We start from the raw sequence: 12,500 nt of genomic DNA on the forward strand, positions 1-12,500 counted from the left end.
AAAGCACTTTGAAACACTAAAAATAAACATTGATATTCCATACAACAAACACACGAGTGGGCACGTGTGTGTGTGTGTGTGTGTGTGTGTGTGTGTGTGCACAATTGCACATGTTCACAGAAGCTTTCAACCTGATGACATGCTTTAGTCATTTATAGAATTATTGATGAAAGAGCTACATATCAATAGCCTATCAAACTAAAACAGACCAAGTGAACTGATAAGAGGACATGTGTGTCTGTTTTTCTACTAGTTTGCTGCTCTACACAGTGAAATCCTCAGTGTTCTTCAGATCCGAACGGTGTACAAAATGGAACCAAAAAAGGACTCCAACTCTTCCAACTCATCCAACATCCAACTCTTCTGAGTTAAATTAACACGGAGGATCTGTCTGTGCACTCACTCTTTCCTCCGTTCTCTCAAGTCTTCCGCCTTTTTCCCCTTGTTCCTTCCATCATCACATCATTCTCTTTCCTTCTCCGCTCTCTCAAAATCCCCACTTGTCTCTCGCTCTCCATCTCTTATCCTCTCTCCATTCCTCCTCTCTCTCCATCTCTTATCCTCTCTCCATTCCTCCTCTCTCTCCATCTCTTATCCTCTCTCCATTCCTCCTCTCTCTCCATCTCTTATCCTCTCTCCATTCCTCCTCTCTCTCCATCTCTTATCCTCTCTCCATTCCTCCTCTCTCTCCATCTCTTATCCTCTCTCCATTCCTCCTCTCTCTCCATCTCTTATCCTCTCTCCATTCCTCCTCTCTCTCCATCTCTTATCCTCTCTCCATTCCTCCTCTCTCTCCATCTCTTATCCTCTCTCCAATCCTCCTAGCTCTCTCTCTCTCTCTTCTCTGAGGTACAGACAGTGGCACATTTGTTGATAACAAGATAGGAATGTCATCTCTCTCATTCTCCTTTACATCGCTCCTCTGCGTGTTTCTCTTGTGTATTCCTTCCTCTCAGTCTTTTCATGCACGTCCACAGTGTGGACTCACTCACACACACACACACACACACACACACACACACACACACACACACACACACACACACACACACATACAGCAGAACCCAGAGTGTAAACTCGGCTCCGAATGTTGTAAAAAATAAATTGTGTACACTGCGGTGAATAACAGTATATTTTACTGTGAACCCTGGTGCAGGTGCTGAACAGACTTGCACACTGCTATAATTCTCCCAGGTGTTTATCATCACCAGGTGTTGAACATCACATTATCAGGAACTTCATAGGGATAGAATTGAGGCATAATGTTATAATTATCGGCTGGGCGGGTCATCTGACATCCTTCAGGTGAGCAAATTAGCAAACCTTAATTATTATAAGAAAGATAAAGATAGTAGGCTTCATTCACTAACCTTGTCGTAAATGTTGTGTATAAATTAAGCTGGTCGTAAATTAAATTATACATCCATTTTGAATGCACAGCCGTGATTTGTGGGTAAAAAGGTGTATCAAATTTTTGCTTCTAAGTCACAATTGTTCCACGACCCATTTAACACCATAAAAGACCCATTTAACACCATAAAAGACCCATTTAACACCATAAAAGGCAACCAGAAATAACCAGCGTGGGGGAAAAAACAGATCTGCAAGCTTCCACTGTGTCGAGTCACACCGCCTTGACAATTTGTACATCTGCTCTGTCTGGAGTCCCTCGATCACGCGATGGATCAACTGAAGCGTTAATAAACTAGACTGCTCTTTGGTGTTAAAAAGGTTTAACCCCACCACCAAATACTAAAACAACGTGGAAACGATTTTATAGAAGCCTTAGTTTTCTATTAAAGGGGTAACATTATGCCGCTGGAATCCAGGAATGCAGAGATCCGACCAGATCGTGCTTTATTGATTACAGAGGAGAAATCTGTCCTTTGGATTAACAACATACCCTGTCCTACGTCCGAATGGATATGGACACCGCTAGATTTCATCCATACTGTATCCTCATCAGATTGGATGGTAAGACTTATTAGACTATTGTGTGGCATTCATGTGATTAATATTATAAATGAATAGCGTGACATTGGAGTTGCACCTGTTGCCTCCTGCAATATAATGCACATGGCCACATTTACAGACACGACAAATACGACGAAGGACGTAATAATTCAGCTCTAAATGCATCCACTGAAAATAAATACAAATTGGTTTGCATAATGTCTATAATATGCATCCATAGATGTTTGACATCGTTTTTCTTTTCTTATATATGACAAATGTTGGGCACATAAATATTTTATTCAGGGTTTGGCTTTTTGCATGAAGAATAAGGCATTCTACAAACATATACACAATGTTTGAGGCATACAGTATAAGTCTGCTCCGGAGCAGATGTGAGTTTGAGTGTACGAGTACGTCCACTAAAACGTGCAGAAATGTGGAAAGGTACAAAGTGAAAATAAAATAAAATATGTGCAGACCCCAGCTTAGTGAATGAGGTAAATAGGAGAGAGAGCGAGTGCATTTTCCGGTAGCGGCATCTTCCACGGAAGACCCGCGGCAGTGTTTCTCTGCAGCATCAGTCCAACACTACCCCAAACCATAACCACAAGCACAACGCAACGCATGGCATCAGTCCAACACTCTACCCCAAACCATAACAGCAAGCACAACACAACGCATGGCATCAGTCCAACACTCTACCCCAAACCATAACAGCAAGCACAACACAACACATGGCATCAGTCCAACACTACCCCAAACCATAACAGCAAGCACAACACAACACATGGCATCAGTCCAACACTACCCCAAACCATAACCACAAGCACAACACAACGCATGGCATCAGTCCAACACTCTACCCCAAACCATAACCACAAGCACAACACAACGCATGGCATCAGTCCAACACTCTACCCCAAACCATAACCACAAGCACAACACAACGCATGGCATCAGTCCAACACTCTACCCCAAACCATAACCACAAGCACAACACAACGCATGGCATCAGCCGTGGAACACCTGCGGCAGGCGGCAGTATTTCTCGGCGGCATCAGTCCGACACTCTACCCCAAACCCTTACCCTAACCATAACCGCAAGCGCAAGCACGACGCAACGCATGTCGGATGAAACGCACTGAAAACGGTAGAGAGCAGCAGTCGAGTGTCATAATCCCCCCAGTTTCCCCGGTAGCTGCCGCCCCTTCTCCCGGCGGCGGTTACCGGCAGTTTACCGGCAGTTGCTGCGTGAAGCGTGAAGCGGCGGCCACGAGATAGAGTGGCAGTGGAGTGACATGCCACCCCTCCCCCCGGCAGCGCCACGGCTGTTACCGGCAGTTTACCGGCAGTTGTGGTGGTTGTTGCGTGGCTGCCGAACGGACTGACAGAGCAGTGGAACGGAGCTGTCATAATCCATCCACCTACTCCTCCCCCCAGTAGTGACGCGTCTCATGCCGTTGCCGGATTATGCACTCACTGCTTCTGGTAAATAGTGGTGTTCCAGTAAACCCAGATTTATTATACTTGGTCATACAATGGTGTATGAACTGAAGTAAACATATCACTGTCTCTACGTGATGTATTTGAGTATCATGTATAATAACAACAACAACATCAATTCAGTCCCCACTCCTCTGGGGTATTTCTTCATAACTGTAAATGCATGAAATGCCCATTCCAACGATTGTGGGGGCGCTATTTGAGCAGTTAGGGGTTATGCGTCTTGATACTTTGACACAGTCCAGGGTGTGAACCGGGGACCTTCTGACTCTCAGCCTATCTAGTCTCTACACATTCAGCTATGTCTGTCCCTAACATGACATCCATATTTCAATCTCTATATCCCGTCCTCCTCAGAGGAGAGGTGGTAAGGAGAGTAAACCAGGAGAGTTTGCTTTTCCACACCGCCACCTCCCACGTCCTATTTCATTCTCTTATTCTGTTTGATCCTCATGCATCTGTTATGTCCATCGCTCCTTTCTCTCGGATGAAAATAGCCAGCGTAGATCTGTTTGCCGTTTTTTACTTCCCTTTCCTGCTCTGGTCTGTCTCTTTCTGTCTGCCTCTCGCTCTCTCCCTCTCAGAGGTAAATAACAGGTCTATAGTGTTGATTAGAGGCATAGGGTCTCTCCTTTACTGCCTGGATCTCTAATGAGGAGCATTGATCCTGCTAGACTCTACCTTTATTACACAGTCGATACACACACGCACGTCGCACACATAGACATTGTGCGTGCGCTCGCACACACACCACACAGATAAACAGAAATATGCTTGCATATAAACAAACACAGGGCATTGGGGATTTTAATCCCATACACACAATCAAATGGACACAAGTCTCAAACAGCAGATAACACACACACACACACACACACACACACACACACACACACACACACACACACACACACACACACACACACAGTTGGCTCACCGTGGACCTGGTTGATCTCAGAGTTCTGCGACAGGATCTCGTCGGCCAGCTTCTGTGCGGTGGGCAACACCTCCGTGTGGTGGACCGATATGAGGTACTGGACGAACTTCTGCAGCTGGTCCCTGCTCATCTGAAACAGGGTCTCTGAGATGGGCAGGTGTAGCTTGACCTGCTCCGGCTTCCGCACGCGGTACAGGGACAGCGCCACCACGTGGGCGCAATAGAAGATGTCCTTGTTGCCGCACGTGCACGTGACGGCGGTGATCTTGCAGCGGTCGAAGCTGACGCTGACGCTGCACACGAGCTCCGGCGACGAGGGCGTGGCCGGGTCCGTCACCGTGCCGCTCAGGTGGAACCCTGGGAATTGCGGCCAAACGGGGAGAAAGAGAGGGAAACTTCATTAAACGGGTTCCTTTTGAATGGTCTTTTACTCGTCGTCTGTCGATATTGTTACTTTTTTAATGTTTTCGAGTGCACAGCTTTGTGTGTATGTCTGTCCGTATGAGCACAGAATGTGATGTATGATGATAAGACATAAGAGGCCCCCTCGCTGCACACGAGTGTGATTCTTTTTTTAAACAAATACGGAAATATTATCCAATATAAGTGAATTGGATTGGATTTAATTAAGAGAGATGGACAGAGAAAGGAGAGGTAAGAGAGACGGAAAGACGGCAATGATCATTTAGCTCCATTTTACCCAGAACAAAATGTATGGAAATACATTTCTGAAACTATATTGTGTTGTCCTCAAATATACAAACAATCAAACAAGACATGGTCAGTGGTTGGACAAAATAACATATTACAAGGAAGATAGTAATATTATAAGTATAGCCTTTGTATATTATTATATAGCCAAGATATCTACAGAGTACTGAGTAAAAATTACAATTGGATGATTTGATGAACTCATTGAATTTGACCTTCAGTAAATGACATAATTGAAGCCATCTCTCCCAGATAGATTTTAAAGTTCAAGCACACCAATCATGTGAAAGTCAAGACATACACATACTTAGCCGTGGTCACTAGCCAAAAGGCCCCATGTTCCCCTGTCATGAGAGCAACATCAAGAATGGCCACAGACTCTCTGCTATTAAGTCTAATTTAATCTTCTTTTTTTTCTCGCTTTTTCTTTTTTCAGTTGAAAGGACATCATTTTTCTCTGCATGTCATGAAACACTTAAACTATGAAGCATAAATTAGGCTTCAGCCTGAGTGATATTGCATGAGCCTGCCAGACATCTAGACCGGCATCTTGCATCAGCAATCGACTCTAAAAGTGCAACATTCAGAAGAACCGTCCGGGGAAGAGAAGCATGGAGGCTATAGAGAGTATGGTTATTAGTCTGTGTACGTGATTATCAATAATACAGCCTTTCATTTGAATATAACGTTTGATCTTCTCCTGACTGCTCTTTCCAGAGGCGGCGGACGGTCATTATGCGAACATGAATATTCATGAGTGGGGCGGGGTCCCCAGCAGTGGCCCTAATACACCCACCGATGATGAGCATATGCAGGAGACACACACACACACACACACACACACACACACACACACACACACAGCACGAGATCATGCATTTATTAATAACGGGGAGTGGTTAAGAAAGACAGAGCGGGTTATGAATGCATTTATGTGCTCAGGAGAGGTCGGGGAAAAATGCATGCGTAGCAGGCAAAGACATACCATACATCTCTAAATAAATGTATCAAAGGGCTGAGCACATGGTGCGCTGTGATATCGAGCATGTATTAACACGAATATCAAAGCCTTCTCTGTGCCTCTGCATTAGGAACGAGAGGGGAGGGGGGCTGAGAGTTGAATATTTCATCGCATAATATACAGTAGGAGTGGGGGGTGAGGGTTGCCCTCAGAAAACCAAGGGCAGGTCACAGTAGCTTCTATTTTTCCTAGATTGTTCTGGGTGCAGAAAAAGAATTTATGCAGAATGCTAAAGGAATATACACTAGTAAAGAGAGAGAAAGACCACTACAACCATAGCGAGCGACCCTGTTCTGGGTGTGGACATTCAATGGAAATAGCAGATTAACAAGCTCACTATGTGTCACGTTGTTGTGAGATTGTAGATCAACTATTTTGGCATCATGTGTCATGTGCCCGTTGTGCCGTTTCTCCTTTGCACAGGGACAGAAATTCTATAGAAGGAAGGGTGGGACTAGTTTACTTATAGGTCACCATGCCATTCGTTAAATGGTAAATTATGCATTTATATAGCGCCTTCATCCAAGGCGCTTTACAGAGATTGTGCATTACATTCACCCATTCACACACACATTCATACACTGATGGCAGCGGAAACCATGCAAGGCACCAACCAGCACATCAGGAGCAATTAACTCTGGGGGAGCCCGGGTTCGAACTGGCGACCTTGCTGTTGCCATTCGGCCACTCTAGTATAAGCCACTGCTTCATTGTGGTGTGATTGTGGCCCAGTTTTAATATTCAGTTCAAACTATATGTACCTGCAGCTCAATTCTGATCTCCCCCAGTCATAAAAAGGTGTCCAAAGTATATTTGCACAAACAATATATTGCTTAAAGCATAAATATCACCTACCTCTACTACAGCTCCCCCCCCCTCCCATATCACCTACCTATACTACAGCCCCCCCCCCCTCCCATATCACCTACCTCTACTACAGCCCCTCCCCCTCCCATATCACCTACCTATACTACAGCCCCCCCCCCTCCCATATCACCTACCTATACTACAGCCCCCCCCCCTCCCATATCACCTACCTATACTACAGCCCCCCCCCCTCCCATATCACCTACCTATACTACAGCCCCCCCCCCCTCCCATATCACCTACCTATACTACAGCCCCCCCCCTCCCATATCACCTACCTATACTACAGCCCCCCCCCCTCCCATATCACCTACCTATACTACAGCCCCCCCCCCTCCCATATCACCTACCTATACTACAGCCCCCCCCCCTCCCATATCACCTACCTATACTACAGCCCCCCCCCCCCTCCCATATCACCTACCTATACTACAGCCCTCCCATATCATCTACCTATACTACAGCCCCTCCCCCTCCCATATCACCTACCTATTAGAAGCCCATGGGGTCAGCAAATCAGTATTACTGTGAATACTGTACTAAAATACAGTATTCATTTTGGCTAACAATATTGTTATATTATCTGATTTACCCTGAAATCTGGAATAAACGAAACTGTGGGAAAAAAAATTGGCTAACAAAACAGTCGTTCTACAAAAGTATAAATTGAGGTATAGAACAATAATAGAAGCATTCACTGTATCACAATATATCTCTGAATATTGTATCACAATATGATATTTATCACCATATTGCCCCCCTATAATCTAATAGATTATGAGAAATAAGGGTTGTACTGGAGGACAGACACTAGACCACCCTCTCCCAAACACTGTGTCGGGACCTATTTCTGGGTCGCGGACACATTTATATTTCAAAACATTAATGGGGGAAAAAAGTAACAATTCAGAGATAACTACAATATCAAAGCTTTTTCCAAAATAACTTCAGAAATGAAAAAAATAATAATAAAGCAACTTTTAAGGAGTATAGTAGCCTATGGTGAAAATAGAAGATCTACAAGCTCACAGTGTGTCGCGATGTGACACGTTGTGAACTTGTGTGAGCTTATTTTTTACTAGCTTGGGGTTCTAGGGGAGACATCGAATTCCCCTTTTGGGTCCAGAGCTAAAACAATCGGCCTATTGGACTTGGTGGCACAAGAAGAAAGGCCACGAGGTCACCAAATCCTGTGGGGAGCATGAACGTGACCAGCAAATTCCATGGAAATAACAGCTAGATGAAGTGATTGACGGGGCCGACAGACTGGCCAACATCCCCATCATTAGAGCCCCCATCACTAGCAGAGCTAAAAATAGAAGTTGTGTAAGAAAAACGCCCCACTGATTGCAAATGACTTTTTATAGTTCCTATCACAGTATATGCAATGCATTTGTGCCAGTGTTTGTGTGTGTGTGTGTGTGTGTGTGTGTGTGTGTGTGTGTGTGTGTCAAGATTAGCCCATGGTCCAGAGAAGGGAGGAGAAAAGGGGAACATCAGAAACATGTGGAGCTCAAAGGAAAATCTGCCTCTGAAAGACAGACACACACATGCACACACACATGTGCACACCATGCACACACCGACACACACACACACACACAGCGCGCGCACACACACACACATGTGCACACCGACACACACATGCACACACACACAGCACGCACACACACATGTGCACACCAACACATACACCGACACACACCCCACACACACACACACACACACACACGCACGCCTGTAAAAACAGCTGTATTCTCTTTTGCAAATATCTTCTCTTTCTCCCAAAGGGAAAATTAACACACTCAGATTTTTTGCAGATTCAAAACATGTGGAGAACAAAAAAAACTAAGTGGTGATAAAGGAGTTATTGGTGTTCTATTGTGAAACTGTTGCCCTGGGTTTAACGGACACTCTCTCTTTCCAACCTTCCCCTACTCGTTTCATCTCTCTCTCCCTCTCTCCATCCACATTCCCACAGCTCCCTCTCTCTTTCTCTCTGACAGATGGGTAGGTAATGAGTTTCGCTTCTCTCCATCCAATCGTCTGGGCACCAAAAACTGCCCCCCACGCCAAAACTGCCCTTTTAATTTAGCCAAGCGCTGAGTACAGGGATATTACTGTTTAGACACACACACATGCACACTACCTTGCAGCACTCTCCCACTGCTGGTCTACCTCTCCTGTGGTTCATTCTTGGTTCTGCTGCCATCATTATGAACCCCCCTAGGGATCAATAATTATTTATCTTATTTGAAAACACACACACACACACACACACACACACACACACACACACACACACACACACACACACACACACACACACACACACACACACACACACACACACACACACACACACACGACTACTGGTTAGGTGGGTATGAAACCTTCAACGTCTCATGTGCTAGCTATTAGGGAGGCTGCATTCCCCTCTCCGGCCCTCATTGCCCCCCCCCCCCCCCCCCCCCTCCCCTCTGCTAGTGGTGTTCAGGGCTGTGTTCATGTTGGAAAAGCCAGGGCAGGCTTTCAAAGGAACCATGGCGGCCATTTTTAGAACAAGGCCTCTGTGAGGTTGCCCTAGAAACCCCTCCTGACCGCCCGGGTGAAATCACACTTGGCTTGAAGCTCTGTGCAAGAGTCTGATAAAAAAAAGAAGTGCATGAAAAAGCAAGCAAATATGAGTGTATGTGAGTGTGTTTGAGTGTACTGTGTATATGTTAAAAACCCACAAAGGACCATGGACCACCCATACTCCTAAGGGGACCCACATCAAAGCATTCTCCCCCAAATAGCCCCTCTCTCTATCTCTCCTTCTCTTTTTGAAATCATATAAGTGCCGATAAGCCAGCAAGCACTCTCTTGACCAGCAAGGACCACTCCTTCTGTCTATTCAACAACCAGGGGCCCCAGAAATACCAGAATCCTGCTCTTATTTCAAGGAGGAAGGCCTTGAGTAAGACCCACAGCTCCTTTGACATACACCCATGCAGACGTGCCCTGACGGAAGAATGTAGTCTTTATATAGGCCCTATAAAATAGGATTTAGCCATAGCTTACCCTTCCCACATGAAGGCAGTCAGTGGGGATTGGGGCCGGGGCTGAGAGGTTTGCTTGCCTAAGCACAAAAGCGCTCAGTGTTGCAAAACCACTGGGGTAAATTAGATTGAGCATCATACATATATTTCCCCAATCAAATTAAGATTCCAAGTCAATGGAGAAAATTCGGGCCCAGCAGTGGGAAGGTCATTAAGTTTATTGGCTGAATTGGCTCATGAGTGACTGTCACCTAAATCTAATACGGCACCATGCAGTGTGTGTGTGTGTGTGTGTGTGTGTGTGTGTGTGTGTGTGTGTGCGAGCGCACATGTTTTTGGTTGCGTTTGCTAAAACAAAGAAAGAAAGAAAGATTTAATGTAGAAAATAATTTCAAATACAGTGTGGAAGTGAGACAATGAGAGACAGTATGAAGAGAGTTGAGGCCCATTCTTCTGCTCCTGTTGTACACCTCAAGCTTTGAACATCAATTAAATGACTTACAAGAACTGCAGACAAAGACGAGCGGTGCCTAAATCCCAGCTCTCCAGCCCTAAAACGGCTGTGTAACTACAAGGGCCACTTCTGGCGCGATCTGGCTAGTAAGGTTCTCAAGTGGAATCCTCTATTGGCCAGAGGATCTTCACAGGGAACCGCCGTTGGAACTGGAATTCCATCTGTTTAGACTGCCTGACTCATGCAGAGGCCCTACTGAAAGGAAATCTGGCCTAAGCCTAGAGAAAGACCTGGCTGTACACAGTACAGTGGGTCGTCAAAGGGTCCCACATCCCACCCATCATTCTGCAGTGCGGCTCCTTGAACTAGAGACTAATTAATGATATTACACAGGAAAACACAAACCCTTTTAAAAACTGCACATAGGTTAAGTCTAACTACAGTCACTGTGCGCGTGTGTGTGTGGTCCTATAAGGAAGCCCCCATACCGAGACTATAAACATAGATCAATGCAGTTCTGCAGGAGACCACGCTCCAGGCGTAAGTGTGTGTGTGTGTGTGTGTGTGTGTGTGTGTGTGTGTCTGTCATACTGGAATAACACAGCTGAGCTCCAGAGGCAGCCATATTTGCTCCACTGCTCGTCATACAATCCAAAGGCCTTTTGTCTCTGCAGGTGTTTTCACGACACATGTCAATGCATGCACAGCATTGCACACACAAAAACACATACTGCTAGAATATACATAGACGTACTGTCAGATAAATGCACACAAATTAATGTTTTGAGAAAATGTCTGAATTTCAAAGCATTACTTCCTCTTGAGATTCTGACAGCAAATCTACATATTAATCATAGCAACAGAGCCTACAGAGGGCATCTGTTTGCAAGCACAGTTGTGTATGCGTGTGTGTGTAATACACTGTGTATGTGTATGTGTATGTGTATGTGTATGTGTATGTGCACTGATGGCCCGCGGGTGATTGGAGTTGTCATCAGCTGGCGGCTGAAATGACAGTCGACTACTGGGCTGCTGCCATATAGTTGCCAAGCGGTACATCAGGAATGACTTGCAATTTTCTAACTATCACTTACAAAACTGAGTTCTAATTTTATTGGATTGAGCCTGTCAGGCAAGGCAGATTTTACAGAAATGCTCCGGTTGGCCTGCTGGTACAGGGAAAAAAAGGAACATTGTGTAATTGAGAGATGAAATTGAACCTAAATTTAATAAATATTCATGATTTGCACAGTTCAGGTTCAGGCTCATGGGATTTATTATCAAATAGTGTAGCTGGAGGAAGGTTCTTGTTGCAGATAGTACAGGGAAGCTAATCGCTATCATGCATGCTAGCTACCGCCCACAGGAAGAAACATTTCAGGAGATATACTACCATTGTCAGGACAAAAAAAAGACACAAGTCATCTTTATGTCTGTGATATACATTTGATAAAATATCCCCCTACGGCCTATAATAACGTTATAGGCTTAATAATACATACAGTATAGCTATATAGACTATAGAGCGTCGCAGTCCCGCCCCCTTTCATGACGACAACAGGCCCGCAAGAGAATTCCTCATTCATTTATCCCATGGACGTTTAAAAAAGTATTTATTTAAAGAAGTTTAAGCCTCGGACAAAGCCAACTCTTGTTGTGACAAATCATGACAATAAACACTATGTTTTGTGCCGATCAGATAATTAGAAAGAAGAAAAACTAAAACAAAAGTGTTGTACCTTGCCCTTTTTTCTCTTTCTAATTATCTGATCGGCCCAAAACGTTGTGTTTATTGTCATGATTTGTCACAACAAGAGTTGGCTTTGTCCAGGCTTAAAAGGTCTTTAAATAAATACTTTTTTGAAACGTCTATGTATGGGGAAAAATAACGGGGAATTCTCTTCCGGGCCTGTCGTCGCCATGAAAGGGGGCGGGACTGCGACACTCTATAGGCCAAGCAAGCTTGCTAGCTACATTTCTTGCCATAAATAACACCTGGGTTTGGAATTC

General features: G+C 44.8%; 1 protein-coding gene across 3 annotated transcripts in view; it reads right to left on the reverse strand.

Annotated features, from left to right (window-relative positions):
- The window catches only part of LOC308317316 (zinc finger SWIM domain-containing protein 6-like), a 63,323-nt gene that overhangs the window by 27,164 nt on the left and 23,659 nt on the right, over window positions 1–12,500 (reverse strand). For all 3 annotated transcript variants that reach the window (XM_080766226.1, XM_080766225.1, XM_080766227.1), the window contains exon 2: window positions 4,397–4,753. In XM_080766226.1, the coding sequence (XP_080622352.1) occupies window positions 4,397–4,753 (357 nt within the window). The remainder of the gene's footprint in view (window positions 1–4,396; window positions 4,754–12,500) is intronic.

Source organism: Protomyctophum bolini (assembly GCF_963924005.1).
Source record: "Protomyctophum bolini genome assembly, chromosome: 6".
Classification (NCBI taxonomy): domain Eukaryota; kingdom Metazoa; phylum Chordata; class Actinopteri; order Myctophiformes; family Myctophidae; genus Protomyctophum; species Protomyctophum bolini.